Source organism: Artibeus jamaicensis, unplaced genomic scaffold (genome assembly GCF_021234435.1).
Source record: "Artibeus jamaicensis isolate MK-2021 breed Jamaican fruit bat unplaced genomic scaffold, CSHL_Jam_final contig_1998, whole genome shotgun sequence".
In the NCBI taxonomy this organism is placed as follows: Eukaryota; Metazoa; Chordata; class Mammalia; order Chiroptera; family Phyllostomidae; genus Artibeus; species Artibeus jamaicensis.
The window spans coordinates 10,270,065-10,294,913 of NW_026521407.1; the positions used below are offsets into that span (position 1 = coordinate 10,270,065).

The following is a 24,849-nucleotide window of genomic DNA, read 5'->3' on the forward strand; positions in this document are numbered from 1 at the left end:
AATTTTGAAATTCGTAATATTCAATTGAATGTCACTTTGAGTAGAAGATTTGACCAAAGGACTCTAAAAGATCATAGCTAAAGTTGGCAGGTCATGTAAAACAAATAGATTATTCACCTTTGTGTTTTTTTCCCTAAAACATTGATTACTGTTATTCCTATGTAACATTCTGTTCAATGAATTGTAGTTTAATTACTTAAGGAACTTTTTAAAATTCACCTACAACATGTAGGTAAGGACCCGTTCATCAAGACCAAATATGTAGCAGCTGTTTGGTAGTGATGTGAAATTATAGTGTTTGATAACATAAGTCCTAAAGCACTCTGGGCCCCTATTAACATGTTTGGGTAAGAGCTGGGTTTCTTACCTTGCTTGGAAGCCACTGATAAGAAGATTTAAATGACTGGAAAGATTTTTGCTCCAGGGCAAAGAACTCAATAGAAAGCCATTTATATAACTTGCAGTGCCTGATATATTGAGTGACACAAACTAGTGGTGAAATATAATCATTCACATGCAAAGGTTGTTCTTCCTGGAAGCTGCCTGTGTCTGATAAGAGGGGAGGAAAAAAGTAGTGCTTTTATAGTATGTGGTAAGCCATCCAAGAATTACCCACAAAGATACTACTCATTACACTGTTTTCCCATCCTGGGAGAAATATGTCCACAGGCAAAAGTATCTTCCTCTAATTTTGAAGTGATTGTTGTTTTGCTGAAAAGATAGCTTCTGGGCACTGCTGTGCAATCCTTGCAAAAATGCAGATTGCATTAACTGTACTGCTGCTATCAGATGTGTGAACTTTTGTCATTAAGCAATGCAATATGATCAAAAGAGGAGCAGTTTATATCTTAGCTTGAACAACATTTCATAAATAGATTTTTATCTCAGCTATTCCACATCTTCATTGTGACCCCATTTTAGAGAATAATTTCATTAAGGGTCGATCACATAATTTACTTTAAAATATTGGGGATACCTATTTGGAGCAGTTCACTTTTATGGACCTAAAGTTAAAATTGCAGTAGATCATCATTCTATGATCATCTATTTCCAATGACATTTCAATTGTTTTTATGGCGTAAAGAGATTAGATGGTCAGTGTGGATCTGACCCCTATTCAAACAATCAAGAGAATTATTGGTTGGGTGTTGTTTTAATATATTTTTTCAAGAAAAAAGGATGTTGGTTTTTATCATTTATGGTATATATATTCAAACTTTTAAAGCAGAGTCATGAGTTTTAACTAGGTACCTGTTTGCCACTTTAATTCTAAGCTCCTACTTGATAAGGAACGGATTCAGTGTTTTAGTCATTAAGAAATATTTTTTTCCCCTTTCAGTGCCCCTTCTTTGTTGATGCCACTTTCTGGAACTAAAGCATCAGCTTCAATGGATAAATATGCTGTGTTTAAAGGAATTGCAACTGACAAGCCCTCTGAAAATACTGTTCCATTTGGAGGTAAAAGCAGTTTGTGAATTCATAAGAAACTGTGAATGTAAATCTTTGTTGTTAGTGGGGGCCTTTTATGGTAAATGTATAATGCTTATATCACATGTTAAGTACATTTGGCTAACCCTGTCTGCCTTGCTTTCTTGAGTTGTAATCTCAAGGTTCCCACCCTTACTTGAGCTTCTGTGTTTTCATCATAGAGCCTGGTGATAAATATAGTGCTTTCAGGGAACTTGAACAGACAGCAGAGAGTAAATCTTCAGGTAAGTTTTCAGTTCGTTAAATGAATGAATTATTTAATTTCTGATAAAAGAGATCTTTGAAGATTCTTTCAGTAATTTTAAAGGTGCCTTTATTTTACTATGTGTGGGTGGGTTTTTGTTTGTTTTTTTTCTGTGTCTCTGGAAATAAGGAGGTAACATGTGGTTTAGTTATTGCAAATGATTTTCTAAAATTTAGGTCAAACCCCAGAGCCATTTGATTTCCTCTAAAGATAGTGTTCCATCTCACCAGGAGCCCTCAGCCACATTAGACTCCTGCGTGAGATGGAGGGCTGGGACTACTCCTGGTTATTCTGATGTCCCCCGAGACTTCAGCTGCTGGAAGTGCAGTGATCTGTGGACTGTACAGAAGGCAGCAACCAGTCTTTTACTTTTCAAGATTTTCAAAATTGGTTATAATTTAATGAGGTGAAGAGAAAGGGTTTTCTGTGCATATGTGGTTCACACCTCTGATAGAAGGGCTCAAATAAAGTGGAAAGGTATGTAGAATGATAATGTGAGAGCCGTAGCTATAAAGCCTAGAAGTTAAGCTTGTGGTTAAATACTACTGTGAACCTGATGTGTAGGGTTTAGATAATCCATACGCCACATTATGTCCTTCAAAGCTTAATGCAAATGCTATGAAATTTGTATACTCTAATGAGGATTTTTTCCTGGGAACAGTACCATGTTCTACTTTTGTGTACTCTTCTCAAATTTGGAATATCCTTCAACAATCATTTGTTCCCACCTTTCTGCCTAGGGGATTAGGGTGAGAGTGGGAGGGCTAGGGGGAGCATATAGGAAAGTATATGTGAAAGTAAAAGTAGAAAGTGCACTGCTTAAATATCTCTAAAAAGGGAAACTTACCTGTTCTAGATACTCAGTCCCTTACCATTCTTATATTCTAAGAAATGTTTCCTTGTGTTTCTTTCAAGCCTTTAGGATATAATAACTATTTCTTCCTCCACGCCTATATTAGGTACTAGGAGTACATAGATAAACCCGTGGAACTTTTGGCTTGTTAATTTGTCATTTAGCAATGCTTTCATCAACTCTCGGGCCAAGGCAAGTTTGAAGGGAAGAGCATGGTTTAATATCAGGGTCCTTTGTGTAGTATGTTGTTAATGCTCATGTGATGTGTATGTTATTCCTGGGAAAGACAGTGGTGCCACCCAAATGTAAGCAGCACCTTATTCCTGCTTTATGGTACTTTATTAACAGAATCCCAGATCGGTGTTGCCATTTTTGTGTGCTTGCACTCATTCCTGTCTTAACATCAACTCTATGGCCTTCCCAGCAGAAATGCCAAATTTGTTCATTTTAGGAGGACATACTTTGTGCTACTTGCATTAAAAATATACTGGCCCTGGCTGGTAGCTCAGTTGGTTGGAGCATCATCCTGATATGCCAAGGTTGTAGGTTCGATCCTAGGTCAGGGCACATACAACAATCAACCAATGAATGCATAAATAAGTAGAACAACAAGTAAGTGTTTCTTTGTCTCTCTAAAATCAATAAATACGAAATTTAAAAAATAAATACATTGGCCTGACAAAATATCTCAGTGTCTTAGATTTTATGAAGAATCTTATGGTATTATATTTAGAGCTGAGAGTTTATTAGGTTACAAAATGACAGTTTAATAATATTTCCTTTTTTCTACCCTCCAGTTTAAACCATAAATTAGGTGGATGAGGAAAAATGTTTTATATAGATAAGTGAGAGTTACTGAAGTTTTAGCAAAAAGTGATCTTTTGAAATGTTTTTAGGGCCTAAAATGTATCAATTAGTGAGGCAAACTTACGAGGATTCAGAAGTTAACTGAAAAGCTACCCATGAAGTAATATGCTTAGTGAACCTGCTGATTTGCAAGCTTCAAATAACTAAATTGTTTGCCCCCAAATCCCCTTTATTTGAACTTGTAAACCCACCCATTTTCATTTGTTTTTAACCCTTTCACCCAGCTTACATTTCCAATGGAAAACATTACAATTCATCAGTAAGTTTAGTTTGCTGTGGTGATTTCTTTTTAAAAATAATAAGGCAAAACTTGTCAATTTCACAGATATTTCAAAGCAGCACATTGAAAATCTTGGCTATAACAAAAATTGGCTGCTTGTTACCTTTTCATTTACAGAAATAATATAAATATTAGTGATATATTTGCCTAAAATACTAGGGTAATTTTTTTAAAGTTTTACATCTGCTTCTCCTGTCAGTTTGTGAAATTGACTAGTTTTATTGGTGGTACATCTTACAAACATAAAATAAAGGAATTCTGAAAGCTTTTCCTTTCTTTCTAAAGTTTTCCTCATGATATTAAATGGATTTCTCTGTGTTGATGAGTTATGCTGGTGAGTTGGTTAAATTTCTCAGATTAGGAAGAGAAACCAGCTTCTATTATTTTCAGTGCTTTTTCACTTGATATATCCACGTATATCACTTTACATGCACGATACATTAAAGCCTGTAATGTTTCAATGATAATTTAAAAAATTGGATTTGGGTTTTAAATATATTTTTATAATTCATATACTTCTATATCTCATTTTTAGGGATAAATAGAATTTTAAAAATGGATGAGGACATTAAAGCTTTTATTTTACTCTTTAGAAATACACTCATATTTTTGAATGAGTGATATTAGTATAGCTATATTTATATTTGGTTTATCTCTGGTTTTCATTACCTGGTATTACCTAGTAGATTTTATGGAAGACCTTCAGATAGCATTGGAAAACTAAGATCATTTGCATCCCAGCCTCATACCTGTGAGTGATATCATTACTATGATAATAAAGAATAGAAAACCTAATAAGAATTGTGGCTCCAGATTTTTATCAGTATCTTAACTGAGTCTATTTAAATATTTATGAGAAACACTTTAATACCTGTTTTCTCTAAAAAAATTAATAAAAAAAATCTGTCAGAATCCCATCCTCAGAGTAGCACAGTATAATAAGCTCAAGTTTAAGTCATATCCTTTGGAAATTTTAATAAATAATAGAGTTGGTGTGTATTGAGATCCCTTTGAATTTTAATAAATAAGTACTTGGTAAGGTGACTGATTTCAAGAAAAACCCAAGTTCTCACAGATTTTTATGTGAACTTAACCTTCTGTGTTGGAGAGTATGGGCAGAAGCTGCTTCACAGTGTGGCCTTGGCCAGAATGCTTTACAAATAAGTAGATACTTTTTCAAACATTTTCATCAAAGTTGCCTTTAAATGAATTCCTCCATATACTTGAACAAGATGACCAGTATCTAACCATATATATGCTTGCTCACATGCCAAGTTAAAGTGTTGTACATCCTCAATATTAGATGCATGGTTTTTCATGATATTTCATTGGTACCTGTGATGTGTTTTTCCTGACTGATCACCACGTAACACATTTTATCTTTAAAGGGCCACTCTTTTAATATGACTCTTCAACACCGACTTTTTATTCTGTTTTGCACCTTTGGTGGGCGGCCACAGTGCGAACAGTCCTGCGAGCAGTGCTTTTGGCCAACTGAGGCATCCAGCACCCGGAGACTCACCACCACACCAAAGGGAGCAAACGAAAATGACACTGTTAGGTGCTCTCAGTTTGATTTTTATTTCCGTATCGCTAGCCTTCAGTGTGGAGACAAATACGTAGCTTGTAAAGGGATATTTGGTAGGGTTTGAACTGGAGTTAAATGATGTCAAGGCAGTAAGGGAAACGTCTATAAAAGTATGTTTGTCATTTACTGTGCTGTGCATCACATTTTCAGCTCAGCATTCTGACTTTCTTGACTCTGTTTTTTTCTTTCAGGAGAAAACTTTGCAGAATTCAGAGCAGCAGGGACTGATGATGGTTTCACCGATTTTAAAACTGCCGACAGTATATCACCACTAGAGCCACCAACAAAAGACAAAACTTTCCCAGCCACCTTCCCCTCAGGAGCTAACCAGCAGAAACCACAAACCCAAGTGAAAACTCCTCTAAACTTAGCAGATTTAGATATGTTTTCATCAGTTAATTGCAGCAGTGAGAAACTCTTGTCTTTTTCACCTGCATTTAGTGCATCAAAATCTGTTTCTACACAAGCACAGTCAGTAGGATCTGCCGCAGCCACGCCAGCGTTGGCAGCAACTAAATCTTCTAGTTTGGCTGATGATTTTGGAGAATTCAACCTTTTTGGGGAATATTCTAGTCCAGCATCTGTTGGGGAGCAGGATGACTTTGCAGATTTTATTGCTTTCAGTAATAGCTCTGTTTCATCGGAGCAAAAGGCAGAAGACAAATATGATGCCCTTAAAGAGGAAGCTAGTCCTGCTGCTGTAACCAGCAGCTCAAGCAACGTAGTGAAGAGTGGACAAAACTCAGCTGCTGCATCTACCAAATACGATGTCTTCAAACAGCTTTCTCTGGAAGGATCTGGGCTAGGCACTGAAGAACTGAAAGATAACACTCCTTCAGGAAAAAGTGATGATGATTTTGCCGACTTCCACTCCAGTAAATTTGCTTCCATGAACTCGGACAAATCCCTGGGAGAGAAAGCAGTTGCTTTCAGGCACACCAAAGAAGACTCTGCTTCGGTGAAGTCCTTGGATCTCCCTTCCATTGGCGGCAGTAGTGTTGGCAAGGAGGACTCTGAAGATGCACTCTCTGTTCAGTTTGACATGAAACTGGCTGATGTGGGAGGAGATCTTAAACATGTCATGTCTGATAGCTCTTTGGATTTACCAACAGTTAGTGGCCAGCATCCTCCTGCTGCAGGTGAGGAATTGGTGAGATTGCTCTGGTGATGGTGACGTAGATTTCAAAGATGGTTCTGTGGGTGTTAATTCACAGATGAGTAAGGCTCTGGCTCTTAACCTTCATGACTTTCTAATAATTAACATCTTTGTTACCAGACCCCTTAACGCAGTGTTAAATTTCAGTCTGTGGATACTTGGATATATGGATACCACGGATACTATGGAACTTAGATTTGAATAGCTAAGATACTCTGATTTTTTAAATCTAACACCAACTTGGTGTCAGAGGCACATAAAAATCCACTGCTAGATGAACTGCACATTGCCAGAAATTTTGATAAAGATTTTTGCAATGTCAGTTATGTTCCTCCATTTCTGTGAATGAGGTCAGTGTTTCCCTCCTTTTTATTTCCCTTGGGTATACTTGACAGCTGCCAATATAGTTATTCTGTTTGGTTTACAGAAAGTAACTCTTGTTAGGTCAATAAAGTAAGAATGTCTAGCCAGTTGTACTGCAGTTTGCCACGTCCCCGTGAGTGGAGGAGAGGGGAAGCACTTATGTGTGGATGTGCTGTGTTCCCTGGTCTGGCAGAGAGGAGGACATGAGTTGTTAGTGGAATTCAGGTACAGTTGTCAGTGTTAACTCTACTGTTGGAAGTATTAAACCATAACAAGTCTGTAGATGGTAGAATAGAGTAACTACTCACTTTCTCATAAAATGTTGGAGACTGCAAGGGAGCCCTCTTAAAATTCTGTATGGATTTTCCTGTATTGTAGCAGTTTATTCTCCAGTTTAACTTCTTGTCATAAAAACTAGAAGCCCAAGTGTCCTGGTTTTTATTTTGTTTTGTTATTTGATATATACATATATATATATATAAAATGATAAACCTATTTTGTGGCCTTTAATAATGAGAAATATCTCAGTATTACTGTATTAGTCTAGAAAATTTATTATGCATATGAAGGGTTTGTTGTTGCTGTTTTTTTAACTAGAGAGCGCAATTCCAAGTTTACAGATTCAGGCAGAAATTGTAAAGTGTTACGGCTTTTGCAGGCAGAAAACAAAATTGCATCTATCCTTTGGCTATTGCAGTGTTAGATGTATCCTTAAACAGGGTGCTGAGTCAGGAGCAAGTTACCATAGACATTGTGGTTTGAGTTGCTACCTGCTGAGGTATTTCCAAGTGCAGCAGCTGTCTGCAGAGCTTCTTGTGCCCCTGACTGGCTACTTCCTGTTTTTTTGTACTTTTCTGCAAGTGGTTTCCTATATATTTTATTTTGCTGCTGTTTATTTCTCTTTTTTTTGTATGAGCTTCTTGAGCCACTACAGTTGGTTACAAAGTGCTCCATTTTCTGAACAATATTTGATTTTTATTTAAAAATCTCATAACAAGTAAACTAGCCTTCTGGACTCTAAAATTATTAATTAGAAGCTATTTTTCTGAAAATGAATCTATATTCTTTCACAGTGCCAAGCTAGATGTCTTTATGGATGAGTCTAATCTGGGTTTGGATGTCTTTTCCTTTTTTTTTTTTTTTTTTTTCTATTTTATTTGGGGAGGGGACATTGGTTTTTGGATTGAGTCTGTTGTGATTGACCTGTTAAAAAATTTTCTGTGCTCATGTTCTTTTGTGTATGTTTGGGACATTCCCAGCTTGGAATCTGTAATGTTCAAGCCAAGTATCTTCAGTTTGAGGATATTCTTAAAAGCAGATTGTTTCCTCCCTTTGATCTGTAAACCTGTGGAAAGGAGCAGTATCCCTTTAGAGCGGTTGTTAAAGGGGTTGATGCCTGAGCAGTGCGCTGCACTGCTGTTGAGCAAAACTGCTGCATCAATATACTGTAGAGCGAAAATGGCAGGGACTTCTATGGGAATTTGGTTTCTCTTTATCCTCATGTTGACCACAGTGTCTCTTGCTCTCTTAGTTTGAGGGTTAGAGTTACTTCTCGGAGAAAATAGAAGTGGGCTCATGAAGAGAGAATAAAATGTAGTAGACTACTGTTTCTGGACCTAATCCTATCTGGAAACCCTAACTTAACTCTGAAGGGGATACTGTCTCTTTTAACTCTTGCTATAATTCTTTGTATGGAAGGTAGATATTGCTAATAACATTGCCTGATTTCTCTGCATATTATTACATTTAACCCTTTGAGCCCTTGCTGCATATAATTTCAAGTAGACTGCTTTTGTCCCCCCACTAAATTTAATCTCTCTGGCACGGAAGCATCTTCATGTGCCATCATTAAGGTCATTTGGTTTCATAGGCAGCAAGAGCTTGCCTTCATCTGTAACACTCAAAGGGTGAGCAAGACTTCTATAGCCACCTACCTACCTACCTACCTACTACCTGTAAAGTAGCTCTTCTTTGACATTGAAAATCTTTGTATTTTAATCAGCACCCTTTTTTTTTTTGCCTGCTTTTCTGATGTCTTTTTTTCAAGTTAGACATATTCTGTGTGAATGTGCCTTTTCGAACTTGCTTTGGTATATTCCACTGCAAATACTGATCTGCATGCTTATTCTGATGACTTCTTTTCCAGCTTTTCTGTATAACTCTTTTGTGATCTGTAAGTCCTATGTTAATAAATAATTCTTTGGCATATTTTGAAAGTGTGGGGATGTGTGTAATTCTTACTTTTTCAGGGTTAGATCAAAGAAATCCCTGGTCCATATCAAGTGTAAAGCAATAGCCTGTCCTGTGGTTAGAGGCTTTTCCTCTTCGTTTTGTCTCTGCAAACGCCTGTCTCCTGAGAGGAGTACTAGTGCATTTTAGCTTTTCCCCTTATAATTCCACTGATGAAAGTTTCTAACATGGCACGGGATTAAAATATAACTTCAAATATTTTCAAAGTGTAAACTGTACACTATTTTACCTAGTATAAATTTTACTCCTTTCTGCTAGTGAAGAACCTGAGATTTTATTGGTTACTAAAGATCACAGAACCTGTCTCTAGTAGGAGTTCCGTTACGAGGAGAGGGGGAAGGTGAGGGGGCAGACCTGAGAGCTGAGTGTTGGGGAAAGATGGACACATCTGTTAATAATTAGATGTCTGTAAATTTAATTTAAATGACAAGTGGCATTAAGGTGGACTTCTGAGTGCAGTAAATGTAAGCTGAATTTAAATTGCTGTCTCTGTGATGGGAAGTGTTCAGCGCTAGCACCAGGAAGTCTTCAGGGCTGAATTCGATCTGAGTGGAAATGGGGTGCGGTATCCCCATGGCAGGGCACGCGCACTTTCCAACTCCAAAATGTGCGTGCGGCCGCCCTCGGTGGTGCTTCTCTTAGTCCGCAAAGCAAGTTCTCAGAAGAAGTAGACTGGAAACATTTCCATTTTTAAGAAAAGAATTCTAGGAAGACCCCTAAAAATTAACAAGAACAGGCCAAATTTATGGGGGGGGGGATTTTCCATATTAGAGTATAATAATAGCAAAAAATCTTGGGCATGTTATTGTATTCAGACCAGAAACCCAAGACCAATAAAGACCTTGGCAAAAGGGGGTTGTTTCTATAGTTTAAATTTTTTTCTTACAGTATGTGGCTTTAGGTCTTCGTTCTTTTTTAAAATTTGAGCCAGAAAAGAAATTAAACCATTGAAGATGAGGATTTTTAGTAGCATTCCTGAGATCACTTGTACTATCTGAAATATGCCATTTGAGAAAGAAAAATGTTGCATATTTGGGTTTAGATTAAGAAAAGCTGGTTCTGCCATTTCAAATGTGTATTCCAGAGCACAGTGCTTTAGAAAGTTGAATAATACTTGGTTTCAAAAACCCTGTGTACTGCTTACTGATGTGGCCCCCAGAGATTTTGGCATAGGCTCCATCTGGAGTGATAATACTAGGTGCCTTTATCTAGGACTTTCTGGCACCGAATATAAGACCAGTCTTGTGGAAGCTTTGACTAAGCCAGTCCCTTGTCGGTGGAACGGTCTAACGCCAGATTGGTCTGTCTGGGACTGTTTTGTTTTACCTACTTTCTGCAGTCACCTGAGCAGGCTGCAGAAAATGACTAAATGTAACTGCATGTAAATCAGTCACATCCACAAATCCAACAATTAATATTTCCAGAGTAACATTTACTTTTAGGGAGGAAGTTTTAATAATATAATAATATAAACTTGCAATGAAGACTTTAAGAACTGTATGCTATAGGTTTAAACAAATAAGAAAATACTGTTTTGTTTACCCCAGTACCAAGTTAAGGAAGATGTCATTAGTGCTTGACTTCATACATCAGCGCCTGAGAAATTATATATATTCTGTAATCACTCTAGTGTTCACGTTAAAATCCCTGCTGATTTTTAAAAGTAGCAAATGAACATGTAGAAGATACTGGTAATATCAAAGAACCTGGGCTAAATCCTACAATAACTGAAAGAATCATTTTAAAAAATTTTTTTAATACTCAACTGAGGACATTTTTTCATTGCCTTTTGGAGAAGGAGGAAGGGAAATATCAATGGGAGAGAAAAAAACATCAATGCAAGAGAGAAACATTGATTGGCTGCCTCCCCTGGGCGTTGGGACCAGGGATTGTCCAAGCCCTGACTGGGAATCGAACCCACAACGTTCCATTTATGGGATGATGCCCCAACCAGCTGAGCCACACCGGCCAAGGCAAATTATTTTATTTTTAAAGAGCTGCTTCTAGCTTTGTTTTTCCACCAGCTGAATACTTTTGATAAGTCGTTTTGGAAAATGCTGGCCTAATAGCTTCGAGGGCACAATAGGGCCAAGTGCATGGAGGGTCTCCTGTGTGCTGCCCTCGCCAGGGCAGAAGCAAAGGGCTCCAACTGTAATTGCCATTTTCTGTGTTCATTTTGTGTGTTTTTGATGAGTTTAAAAAATTTTTAAATCTTTATGGCATTTTTTTCACTGCTTTTAGACAGAGAGGAAGGGTGAGAGGGAAACATTGATGTGAGAGAAACATCAATTGGTTGCCTCCTGTATGCGCCCAAATTGGGAATCGAACCCGCAGCCCAGGTTTGTGCCCTGACCAGGAATCAAACCTGCAACCTTTCAGTTATGGGCCAATGCTCCAACCAACTGAGCCACACCAGCCAGGACTTTTTGATGAGATTTTTAATGATGACCATGAGCAGTCTCCCTGTATGTCCTGACACCATTTCTCGGCCTTCTGGCCTCCTCTGACTTAAAATATCCACAGGATTACCGCTTTTCTTTATTGAATTTGTAGCACTGACGTGGAAAACCGAAGGCGCTTACAGATAGCAGGGAGAGCATGGCAGAGACATGTGTGAGTCAGAGCAAAAGAAGCATGGGGGTTGCTGTGCTGCCTGGAAGACACTGGAAAGCAATAACACAACAGCACTTTCCTGCTTTCCTCAACATCACCTATGAGGGTGTTGGAGACTTACAGGACCCAGTCAGACAAGGTTCTATAATTAATAGAGAATGTGAATATGAATGGGGCCAGGGTGGAAAGAAGCTGAAATGTGTAAATAGTTCATGGTTTGCTCTGGTAAATGAAATTCAGATTAAATTGGCATTGGAAATTAAAAGATACATAATCATTTTCAAAGACCCTTTCTAAGTCCATTGACCATTTTTATTGTTCTATAAAATACTAGGGAATAGTGGAATTGGCACATGTATCTCCTTCCTTTTTTTCCAAACCCCTTTCTCAAAAGCCTGTGTAACTCTTAGTCACCTGGGCATATGCTTCCCAGCTTTAGAAAATGTCCGGGGGAATTGGTATGGCCTTTTGTGTCCTGTAGTGGCAGCTCACATTCTTTGTTCCAAGAAATGCATATTTTCATGTACAACATCAGTTCAGAGGGGATTTTAATGGAGGTTATGGAACAGACTGATAGGGTTACTTACTAGCAAGAAATCCATGTTGTGATTTGAGATACAGAATGAAAAGCAGGTTGTAGAGTTTATTCCTTTGGCCTTTGTGATAGGACATTCCTGGTTGGAAGCAAATACATGTATTAAAGCACACACTTTGGCCTATTATGTGTGCAATTGCAGTTCAACCTAGCACAGCCGCCAAGTTTCCCAGTAGAATTGGAAATACGGCAGTGATTCTCTCTTCGCTTTATTGTATCCATTCTCTGTTCTCTTTTTCCTTTTTCTCTTGCAATTTTCAGAATTCAGCTATCAAGCTGAAAACTCATCTGTAGCAACTTCAGTGATTACAAAATAAACTGTGGGTTATTTCATATTATTTTTCCAGATAGAGCTTTCCATCACTTATGTTGTAGGTCTTACAGAATCTTTAATATTTTTAAGCCCATCATACATACAAATAGATATAATTTGACTACCTAGAAAATGTATAACAGTTAACATGGGAAATGAGGAATTTTCTTGGTTTAACCTACCGTCAGTCAACTGATTTACCTCATTTTCTTAGAACATGGCTTACTAATACTCACCATGCTGGGGAATACTGCTTTGTTTTTATATTGTTTATAAATGCTCAGGTGTAGGAGGGATACATACAATGCTTTCACATTCCTCTGCATTAGGTTGGACACAAAGTCTGTGTGGTTTTTTCCATAAAACCAAAGACACATTTTTCATTCTCACCAATAACTTTATTGATTTGGATGTTCTGAGTATGTTGGCTATATCCTGCTATTGGCTTCTAGTGGGTAGAGGCCAGGGTTCTGCTAAACATCTTCCAGTGTGTCAGACAGCCCCACAGCAAAGAATTGTTTGGCCAAAATATCAGTAGTACAAGAAACTCCGCAAACCACTTTTGACAATGTTACATCAGTCACAGCACCTCCTCCATACACTGCACAAATCTTTTTTGTGTTTCAGCTGCATTTTTACCTTTTTCAAAATAATAAAGCATAATATGCCGAAAATGTTGCATATCTTCTTCCAGCTTCAATATTAAAATGACTACACAAAAATTCACCAATTTTGATAAGTTTTTTAAATGCACACTACTGTGACAGCTGTCACAATACAATCTAACAAAATTGTTTTGAATGAAGCTAAAGACATCTAAGCACTACTAGAGCCATCGTACAGAAAAAGCTAAATGAACTTTTTTTTAAGTGAAGTCTTTTTTTAAAAGATTTTATTTATTTATTTTAAGAGAGAGGAGAAGGGAGGGAGAAAGAAGGAGAGAAACACCAGTATGTGGTTGTCTCTCATGTGCCCCCAAGTGGGGACCTGGCCTGTAACCCAGGCAGGTGCCCTGACTGGGAATCAAACCAGTGACCCTTTTTTTGCAGTCTGGCACTCAATCCACTGAGCCACACCAGCCAGGGTAAACAAAGATTTTGGCCAACCCAATAATACCAGTTTTAGTACTTCCTTGTGTGTTCAAATGAATCATACTTCAGTAAATTTTTTTACACTATAGTAACCAATAAATAAGCAAAGTAAAATTTAAAAATCAACCTTGAGGCTTGATTTTAGTATATTCTGTATATTTACTTTTTATTATTTTTTTAAGTATAAAATATAAGATTTGTTAAAGACCAGTAGTTTTAAAAAATACTTTTCAGCTGAGGTAATTCCTTATTTCTTTTAATACCTATTACATGATTACACTACAGTCATTTCTGCGGGTTTTTCCCTTGTTGCATAATGGAGCAAGAGGGTCTTTTTATTGCCATCACAACCTGGTCGTGATGTTTAAACTAGAGCTTAACCGTTCATTACATTTACCTTGGTATCTAGAAAAATAGGTACTTTTTAGTAGATGAGATCCTGAGACCAGTTCATAATATAACTTCCCCAAAGAGCTTTCTGGCAGGGTCTAAGAATAAAAATATCTGTTTTGTGAAACATTCTTCTGAATATACCCCCAGAAGACTGGTCTTGTGTTTAACTGCAACTGCCTGTTGATTGAATTTCACCTCATCTGAGTCCGGGTGCTTTCTGATCCCTTTAAAATAGTGGGGAAAACAAAACACTACCGCCAGAGACTGTTTTGCTTGACGTTTTTTCCATTCATTCGAAATTATACATTTCTCACCTGAATCTTTTGTCCTCCTGTTTAATAAACCAGATGTGAAGGGTGCTATCATACCACAGAATTCTAAAATATACTCTTGTTTTGTGAAAGTTATTAGCTTTTCACTGGTTGGCCTTTTTGTATATCTGGGGCTTTCCATTTTTATGATTAATGTGATCCATTTTTATGATCTCTTTTTAAACCCTTTTCCTAACAGGGTTCAAAAAGAGAGACAGAGATCTGTGGCAGGCTGTTAGAAGAGCCGTGGAAGTGTCAGGAGGCACTGCACCCTTACAGGGTGCAGAGAAAGACAGAATGAGCCACCCTGGGTGGGCTCGCCAGTGGACTTAGTTTCGGAAACCCGGATCACAAAACTTTTGAGCATTTGCTTTGTAAACCATGCTTGTGGTTGTCAGAGAGGGAGCCTTGCATGTAGCCTCCTTTCCTCATATACCGCAGTGACTGAAGTGAAACAAACGTGTGCTAGCCGGACCGAATGGACGGTGCTGCTGGAAAGGCGCTGCTCCACCTGCTGCCTGTCATGTACCCGGTTAGCCTCAGCTGGTTTTGACTTTTCTAACATGGACAAGAAAGTTTCCCTAGTAAGCCCACTAAAATGATGCGTCGACATCATTTTTACCTTGAAATAATTTCATTTTAACCCCTAAAGTGGCAACTAAATGTCAAATTGAGGCTGATGGCCACTGTGCTCTACAAATACAGCTGTTGTGTATTGTTAGTTGACACAACACAGACCTTCCACGTGCGTGGTGTTTTCATCTTACAGATAACAAACCAGGGCTAAACAATGTCAAGTAGCTTGCCTAGTGCCACGCAAGTAGTAGGTGGCAGGGCTAGGAGTTGAACCCAGGTCTGTGTAGGTCAAAAACCTACATTCTTTCTGCTGCTGTATGCTACCTCTTAAATTATTTAAACGTGTATTAAGAATGTGACATGAGTCTTTTGCCCCAGCATTTCTTTTTCTTTTTCTTTTTTTTTTTTAAATGAGGGACTGATACATAGTTGAAGGAGAAACAAGAGCCCAGCAGGACCCAGACTTTTGATTCTGTCTTTTAGGGGGTAACATAGATTAGATTGATTTTCTTTCCTCACTTTCCATCACAGCAATATGGTGTCCATACTGACTAAAATAACAACTAGGTAAGTAACTGCTTAATTAAAACTTCCCATTTGGCCTGGTTTGAGACAGAAACTCCTAATAATTGATTAAAAGTTAGGTAACAATATTTTCATTTTAGTTTTAAGCAAGTGTCCATTTTTAATTAGCTTGTTATGTACATTTCATATGTCCATGTTTGAAAGGAACATTTTTCACCAAGGTCAAGGCAAAAGAGACATGTTTTAGCTGGGGAATACTGTAAATACATTTTAAAGTTTATAAGTGAATGATTTACTAAATGACCCTATTCTCATACCAAATAGTATATACATTAGCAGATGAACTTTCTTCCAGTAATTTTTATATCCAAAGAAAATGACTCTTTGTAACTAAATATAAACGACAAGTCAAGGCTAATGTGGGTTTTTAAAGATCAGATTTTACAGCTCAACTCCTTTAATTTTAGCACAAGCTCTAAATTTAGTTAACTCCAACATAGCATAAAACTAATCAAATATGCTAGACATTTTGCTTCTGCAGAGTTTAAGGCATTTTGCCTAAATCGTGAGCTTGCCTCTAATTGTGGGGTCTTATTTCCCTTTCAGATATAGAGGACTTAAAATATGCTGCTTTTGGAACCTACAGTAGCAATTTTGCAGTGAGCACACTTACGAGCTATGACTGGTCAGACAGGGATGATGCATCTCAGGGCAGAAAACTCTCTCCGTTTGTCCTCTCAGCAGGAAGCAGATGCTCCTCCGCTGCCTCAGTTCTTCAAAAGAAAGAGACTTCGTTTGGCAGCTCTGAAAACATCACCATGACGTCTTTGTCCAAAGGCGCAGCCTTCACAAGTGAAGATGCTCTTCCAGAGACCACTTTCCCAGCTTTTGCCAGTTTCAAAGATGTGATCCCTCAGACGGGTGAGGAAAAGGAATGTGAAAGCAGGGACTATAAGGACTTTACAAGACAGGACCTGCCTGCCGCTGAGTGGAGCCAAGAGGCCGCGTGTCCAAGCCCAGCTTCCAGCCGCACTTCTCACGACACCCCCAGAGAATGTTCAGATGACTTTGGAGAATTTCAAAGTGAAAAGCCCAAAATCAGCAAATTTGACTTCTTAGTAGCCAATTCACAAAGCAAAATGAAATCCAGTGAAGAAATGATCAAAAGTGAGCTGGCAACCTTTGACCTTTCTGTTCAAGGTGAGTAGCTTTCAGCATAGATTTTTACTGTTGTGGTTTTTTTTCCGCCGAGGTGTTAGATGTCCTTTCTTAGGATAAAAAGTTGGTTCCTGGTTTAGCAAGAAATAGATTTCCCAGTGTTTGAAATCAGTCTATTACAGATAGCTATTTCAAAAAAAAAAAAAAAGTTTCCCTGAGACTGAACTCAGGTCAAACCAGTATTCCTCAGGTAACTGCTTTTTGGACTAAGCACACAGTCTGTAGTTCAGTAGCTGGTTTGGTTAGAGGTGCGCTGTATTAAAAGTGCCAGAGAAATGGATGAGATCCACTTGTGCGCTAGCTCGCTCTGCTCTGGTTCCCTGGCTACAGACTGTATCTTCGAATCCAGAGGCCGCAGTGTGGTAGCCGCAGATCTGGGTCCAGCCTGCTGGCCTGTTTGACCCACAAAGAAGGTTTTTTAATGTGTGAAGCAATTACCATACATAAAAATCATGAGACTTCACAGTCTGGATTTCTAGCTTTCCTTAAAAAGTAATACCTGGCAGTATGAGGCCTGCATTCCCACCTCTTGACCGTCAGCTGGAGCTGAGTAGCAGTGCCCCCCTCTAATCACTGGGGTGCACTCTCCCCAGTGTCACAGTCCCCAGCACTTCTGACCTCTGACTGACTGACTTCGGTCACTCACTTCACTTGCCTGCTTTCCAAAGGCATTTGAGTTTGCCCCTTCTGCACTAAGCCCACCTGGACAGAAGGAAACATTGATTTCCATTAGAGGGAGAGAGTACGGAGATTAATGCAAATCCATAACTAAGACTGGAAAGATAACACACTTCTGATGCACCGATATTTACAAAGACACGCTAGTCCTCCAGACTGCAATGATTTGCTACTAGAATTATGCAAGAATGATGATAGGTCAGGGAAGAGGAGCGGAGAAAAGTAAAGGCAGGGAAACCAAGCAAGAGAGCTCAATGGAAAGCATTTGACATTCAGCTTCCCAGACATAAGGAATGAGGGTGGTGTTTCTGAATGCCTCGTGACATAAACATCTACAGAGGAGGCCCACGCTGGCAAGAGCCTCTACTTGAACTAAGCTGAGTAATCAAAACCTTTAACTGCGTCATCCCCTTGTCCCAGGATCACACAAGAGGAGTTTGAGCCTTGGCGATAAAGAAATAAGCCGTTCTTCTCCTTCTCCGGCTCTGGAGCAGCCTTTCAGGGACCGTTCCAACACCCTGAGCGAGAAGCCCGCTCTGCCTGTCATCCGTGACAAGTACAAAGATCTGACAGGAGAGGTGGAGGTGAGTGGGGTAGTTTTCCACAGGGCCAGGTCAGAGACCAGCTGAGCGCAGAGGCCCTAAGGAAGAACGCCTGCAGCCTTAACATGCGACACACAAGGAACCAGGCACAGAACATGTAATTAAAGCGAGAGAATGGTGACATTGGCCCTGGATGAAAATATTTCCCAGATTTGACGTCCACTGAAGGTAGTTGGTGACCTTAACACCAAAATTATTTGTGGGACTTCGCAAGGAGGGATGTGTTTAAGGGAATTCTTTTTGAGCACTTAGACTTCATCATTTCAGTGAATGTGAAAACACCAGAAATGGAGGAAAAGGGGGAAATGTTATGAATCTTCTGTTTATGGTTGCTATATTTCAGTCCCGTGCCGTCTTCCTTGCAGAGCCAACACTGAATCATTCTCCCCCACCCCTCTTGTGTGTGTGTGTCTCTCTCTCTCTCTCACACACACACACACACACACACACACAGAATTATAACTGTGGAAAGCTGGTGGTTTGATAGGGGACCTTATACTAGACACCTATGCGATGAGCACCTTTGCAGAAGTTTATGCTACCACTAGAACACATGAAGGGACACTTGCAGAGAGAAGCTGATATAAAACATTTACCTCAGAGCCACAAGTCATGTGCTTGGAAGTTACATTTACCAGTAATTTTAAATAGTCACTAGTGGGTTCATAAGATAAACTGTGCTTGATCCCTGGCTGGTGTGGCTCAGTGGATTGAGCACTGGCCTAGAAACCAAAGGGTCGCCAGTTCGACTCCCAGTCAGGGCACATGCCTGGGTTGTGGGCTAGGTCCCCAGTAGGGGGCGCACAAAAGGCAACCACACATTATGTTTCTCTCCTTCTCTTTCTCCCTTCTCTCTTTCCAAAAATAAATAAATAAACCTAAGGAAAAAAAACTGTACTTGAACTAGAGTGATTTTAATAAAAAGGAAAGTCTTCTAGTGCCCTCTGAATTGACATAAATAGAGGATTCCAAACTTGTTCTTTTAACCCAGTTCTTTTTATAAAATTTGCAGGAGAATGAGAGATATGCCTATGAATGGCAGAGATGCCTGGGGAGTGCCCTAGAAGTGAGTATGTCACTTTTGTGGTGTTCACCTCTGTGTAAGTGCTGTCTTGTGTCATGTTGCCTTCTCCTTAGAGCATGACAGAGTAGACAGAGGCAAAACGGAAAAGAGCCCTCCCTGAATGGCCCGGGCAAAGCAAAGCTCTGTGGAAGGTCGTGCATCTTAAGGGAGGCTTCTTTCACGCTTGTGATAGCAGACTCTGGCCCATTTGTCGCTTGTGCCCTCATCTGTCAGTCTGTTTAAGAAATAGCAAAATGGAATCATGTGTTCTGCCTAAATTAAAATATTATTTAAGCCAGAGAACCTCTGTCTTTTCTCTCCCAAAGAAATGGAGGGTTTTTTCTTCAAGGCTAAAAAATTAAATTTCTGGATTTGTTTCAGCATACATACTATACATACATCAGTTAGTTATACTTTTCCACACCTCCTGGCTTTTCCCTTGGGTTTACTGCTAAGGTAAGTTGATTTGCAATGACTTTTCTTAATTATGTCAGGTGATGTGATTTCATTTCTTGTAGGTCATTAAGAAAGCAAATGACACCTTAAATGGAATCAGTAGTAGTTCTGTGTGCACAGAAGTTATCCAGTCAGCTCAAGGCATGGAATATTTATTAGGTATGTTCTTTTATATTTTACTGATTCAAAATCACTATACTTTGAAACTTTTTTAGTTTCCCCTTATGCGAAGTAGCTTAATCTAGGTCTCCCAAGTTACATATGACTTTATTAAGTAGCACCTGTGTTTGTAAATAAGACACTTAAGTAATAGGCAGATACAGTTATTTGAGACTTAAGGTCTCTGGGCCAAGTTTCCCAGTCCTAGTTATGACATAATGGCAACAGTGTATAATTACATCTGTGTTACTGGTTTATCAGAGCCTGAACTAGGCGAGACATTAAAATGAAGTCATTGGCTCTCCAGTCAGCACCTTCCCTTACTGCGCTCTGTCAATTCGTCCTCTTTCCCCCATAATGACATCACAGGTTCCTTAACTTCCTGGCCACCTTCAGCTATTAAACATCCCGATCCAGCCGGGAACCCCAGTCTCTGTCCTCCTCACCTCAGGCTCGGGCCGGAGCCACAGGCACTGGACCCTGTTCTTTTTCAGATCTTTACTCAAATGTCACCTTCTAAGTGAGGTCTTCTTTGCCAACCCCCTTACCAACTGTATCCCCTCCCCCCACCCTGGCACTTCCTGTCCTTTTCTCCCTAGCCTGTCACCTTTAATATCTTATATACAGGGTCTGGCAGAAGTAACGCCTGCTTGAAGGTGGTTGGTAGTATAATAATATGGGCGTAATAATTTATAGCTTTAATTTGAACATTTCACCTACAATGTCATATGGTGTGCTTGAGTGTGATATTGTTATGCTACAGAATTGCATGCTTAGGATGTTGTAATAACAGATTTTGTAATTAAAAAGGAGCGTTATTTGTGCTGGACCCTGTATTTTACCTATTGTTCTTGATTATATTAGAATGAATCTCTAAGAGGGGAGGGATTTTGGCCTGTTTTGTTCCCGGCTGTGTCTCCAACAGCTGGATTAATGCCTGGCTCAAAGTGGTCACTGAAAAATATTTGCTGGGTGAGTGGATAACGAAGGGATATGGTCTCTCCTTTGCTCCTGCCACCTCACTGTGGTTCCTCTTTCCTACCCCAGCAGGCATGATTCTACTGCATAAACAGGTGTTTACCCGGCAGTGAGCTGCCTGTCTTTCATTCCAGGGGGTCTCCTTATATCCATGAGAGATTGTCTTAGAAGCCCCCTCGTTTGGTGTAGGTTGGGCAGCAATCCTTGCCCCCGAGAGAGGAAGAGGAACAGCCATAGTGCTGTACACAAGGCTGATGCTGCTCCCCTGTGCAGACCCCCTGGGGCCCTCCAGTCCTCTCTCATAGAGGCTGCAGAATGGGGCTTCCCCGTTCAAGCTGGGTCGGGGGTCGTTCATCAGGTGGCTGTCCTTTGAGTGTAGGGATACTTGCCACCTGTCGTCCTTGCTTGAAGAGTTCAGCTACCATCAGAAACCACAGGAAAAGAACTGTTCCAAGTCCTGTCAGGTGTATAAAAGAGATACATGAAGCCACAGAGTGTAAATTACTGGGCATTCATAAGAATGAGATATTTCTTTGTGATGATATTGATATTCAGATTCTTTTAAACTTTTAATGTTCCCATTTTAATCAAGTTTAATGGTATTTCCCAAATTTAAACAGATGGACTCATTAAACAGGGAGAAAAAAAATAGCTAATACTTGCATAATGCCTGCTGTTCGACCAACACTGTTCTAAGCCTTTTATAATATTAACCCATTTAATCCCCTCAACCATCCATTGTGTATGTGGGGGCACTGTTATTGACCAGTATTACAGATGAGGAAATTGAGGCACAAAGAGGTTATGTGATTAACCAGCTGGTATATGACAGGGCAGTGTAGCTCCAGAGTTGACGCTCCTACCATTGAGTTATACTGAAGTATTGAGAGGTGGTTGGTCCCAAGGAAGAGCACATCCACCTCTGTCCAGATACAGTCCTTTCCAACTAAGGTATCAACAAGCAGCAGTGCGGCCCTGTCTGTCGTCTCTTTCTCTACACTTCCACCAGCTAACTCTCTACTCTGTCCCCCTATCAGGAGTTGTGGAGGTGTACAGGGTGACCAAACGTGTGGAGCTGGGCATCAAAGCCACTGCGGTGTGCAGTGAGAAGCTGCAGCAGTTGCTTAAGGACATCGATAAAGTGTGGAATAACCTGATCGGCTTCATGTCGCTTGCCACACTCACGGTAAGGCTTTCAGACAGTCCAGCGGTTGCTTTTCAGAAACCTGAGCTCTAAAGCAGAGTGTGTGTTCCTGTTTCGGCAGTCACGGGAGGGTGAGGTGCCTGCCGCATCGTGTTGCGTTAAAGGAAGGATCGGACCGTTGTGCGCTTCGTTGAATAGTGTCCGGTTAACTTCTGGATAGCTCCCCCGAAAACATTCACTCCTGACCACCTCCTCCTTAACCTACGTACATATATGCGTGTTTTGCAGAGCATTGGTTGGAGTTCCTTTCTTTGTACTTTTAGTTACTCATGTGCCCGTGTATGGCGTCCTTATTTAAAAACTGTATGACATACCTCTTGCCATCCTATGGTTCCTTTGGGCTTTTTACTTTTTTAGGTTCTTGGACTATTTTCGTTTTTCCTGCTATGAATGGTTCTCTGAATACCTTCAAACAAATGACGGTATTTCCCTTTTGGGGATATAGCTGTTCCCAGAGGACGTAGCAGTCAGAATGGGCGACTGCACACGAGCACGCGTGCACCTCCAGAGCTGCGGCCGCATTCACGACGTGGCTTTCCAGCGCGCGTGGGCGAGCCGCCCATGCACCGGCAGCGCACAGCTACTCCTTTCTTCACACTGTGTGCTGCTGCTTTGTCAGGTTCTTCCTTAACAAGGGTGTGATTCCCTCAAGGTGTTTTTGACATTTCTCACATTTCCCAAGAGGCTATCCAACATTCCAAGTGATGATTTACTATTTTTATTTCCTTTATGTGTGAACTGATCATCTGTTTCTTTTGACCACTTGACCATATTTATTCAGTGAGATATGGCTGACCAGACATGCTTCATATTTGTAACAGATTTGTATGCACACATGTGCACACACGTTAGTGAGCTGATATCAGTGTGTTTTTCTCTTCTGCTCCGCTCTTTTACATCTGATTGGACAGAACCATATTATTTTTATATACTCACACCTATTCTGTTTTTCTCTGGTAATATCCTTTATTTCACAATAGTCCGAACTGTATCTTTTTCCCACAGCTGGAATAAATATGCCGTTCCATCTTCTTTCTTTTCTTCTTACATTTAACTCTGTGCGCATCCGAATGCAGTGCCGTGGGAAGCAGTTCTTACTGCTCTGCCTGCTCGGTGGGTTCCCAGCCATCTCAGGGACGCGTCTTAAACGGCGGGTCCTCTCCACGTTGTTACCCTCACCACGGTTGCTTCCGGTTTGTAATCTTGAGTTCCTACAGAGTGTAAAGCGTTTCCAAAATCTCTGTTTTGTTCCCTGGGACCATTTCTCAATTTCTAATCTAAAATCATACAGTTTGGGTAATTATTTTTTAAAATTACTGTTCTGACCAATAAAATAAGAAATTAAGTATAAATATTTGAAGAGACAAGTTATATTTTTGGTGATATAAAATACTTCAAGAAATCTGAATTCAGGAGGTTTAATTTAATGAGTTTGGCAAAAATTCATAGCATTCTTACATGTTAGCAATAGTTAGAAAATATAGAAATGGAAGCTCAGTTTTTAATGTGTTAAATCATTCAGGCCTTCATCACTTCTGACCACATAGCTAGAGTTACTGGTTAACATTTTTTATCTCTTATCAATTTCTTTTATACACCACTATTAGGCATTTCTTTCTAAAATGCAAATCTAATTGTGTCATTTAAGTCCCATTTAAAATCCCGCAGTGGGTTCTCTGGGATCTTCAGGATCAAGTTTAAACCTTCTTGGCTCAGTAGTATGTAAGGTCTTTTTCATTTCTTGGACTGCCCAGGCCTCTTTCTCTGTGAGACTGCTTTTCCCTCTGGCCTCTGCATCCGTTCCCCCAGAAGTCATTCCAGAGACCCCTTCAGTCTGAGTTAGATGCCCTTTCTGTGTGTCCACAGCACTTCCTCCCTGCCATACAGCACTCACCACACTTGGCGAGGCTGTGTGTTTACCTGCTTCTTGCCCACTAGCTTGTCAGCTGTGTCCCTTACTTCCTGGTGCTGACACAGTGTTTGCTGGGACTTTTTACTTTCCTCTATCCTTTTTGAACCTTCCCATTTTTTCAAACTAGGTATGCATTTTTGTAACTGGATTAAAAATTTTAAATAAATGGATAGGGAAAATAAAAGTAGGGGAGTAAGATAAAGCCAGGAATGGAGCTAAGTGTACATAAATGTGTGCTTTTAAAGTGCTTACATTTGCTAGTAGTGAGCTGTACAGTTGCCCTGAATTGATACAAAGAAGACATGATGATTTCCATGATTGACTGTGTTCATAACATAAAAACAAACCCACTGCTCACAAGAAGCATAATTATTCCTGGCAGTAATATCAGGAATTTCTGTTGTGGGCTCTTGTAAAGAAGAAACTAATGTAACCTATGTTATCTTTAAATATCTTTTCAATAAATAAAGCAACAAGTTTCAGTAAGTAGTTTCTTACGAAATCTCTGAATATAGGCCAAAGGGCATAGGTCCAAGTACAAATTAGTGAAAGTCATTCTGAGTGTGGACAAAATGGTAATCTAGGTAAAAGTGTGGCAGTGCATACAGATGGTGGACTCGTGTCTTTGCTTTGTAAAGAAAGCATGCAAATCAGTGAGAAATGCACCAACATCCTGGTAAAACAGCAAAAACATGAAGTGATTCATGAAAAGGGAGGCACATCTAATAGTAAGTGTTAACTCAAATTAAAACAAGATTTTATTTTTACCTGCAAATAATCAGTTTTTTGTTTGGTTTATTCAAATCCTAACAGTGTTGAAGTGGTAAAATGTGGGCCATTTCTTAGGGACTTTATTTAATATTAATTGGTACCACCATGTGGAAAATGTGTTTGGCAGTATGCTTTCCCCCTGCCTGTGAACTTGAGGACAGGGGCCAAGACCACATTTTATTTGTGTTTTGTTCTCGATCTGAGCACAGTGCCAGGTGCTCCACAGGTACCCAGTGAAGGTGGAGTGAATAGGGCCTACCACCCTTCAGAGTGGCTGACTCGGTAATTCCACTCGAAAACTT

At 39.7% G+C, this 24,849-nt stretch overlaps 1 protein-coding gene across 16 annotated transcripts in view; it reads left to right on the forward strand.

Annotated features, from left to right (window-relative positions):
* The window catches only part of SYNRG (synergin gamma), a 74,614-nt gene that overhangs the window by 34,045 nt on the left and 15,720 nt on the right, over nucleotides 1-24,849 (forward strand). For 12 of the 16 annotated variants that reach the window (XM_053654823.1, XM_053654833.1, XM_053654855.1 and 9 more), the window contains 8 exons: nucleotides 1,340-1,458; nucleotides 1,650-1,712; nucleotides 5,512-6,459; nucleotides 16,113-16,706; nucleotides 17,823-17,986; nucleotides 19,017-19,070; nucleotides 19,586-19,682; nucleotides 21,698-21,846. In XM_053654823.1, coding sequence (XP_053510798.1) covers nucleotides 1,340-1,458; nucleotides 1,650-1,712; nucleotides 5,512-6,459; nucleotides 16,113-16,706; nucleotides 17,823-17,986; nucleotides 19,017-19,070; nucleotides 19,586-19,682; nucleotides 21,698-21,846 — 2,188 coding nt within the window. The remainder of the gene's footprint in view (nucleotides 1-1,339; nucleotides 1,459-1,649; nucleotides 1,713-5,511; nucleotides 6,460-16,112; nucleotides 16,707-17,822; nucleotides 17,987-19,016; nucleotides 19,071-19,585; nucleotides 19,683-21,697; nucleotides 21,847-24,849) is intronic. The other 4 variants (XM_037163589.2, XM_037163600.2, XM_037163599.2 and 1 more) reach the window with 2 other exon arrangements.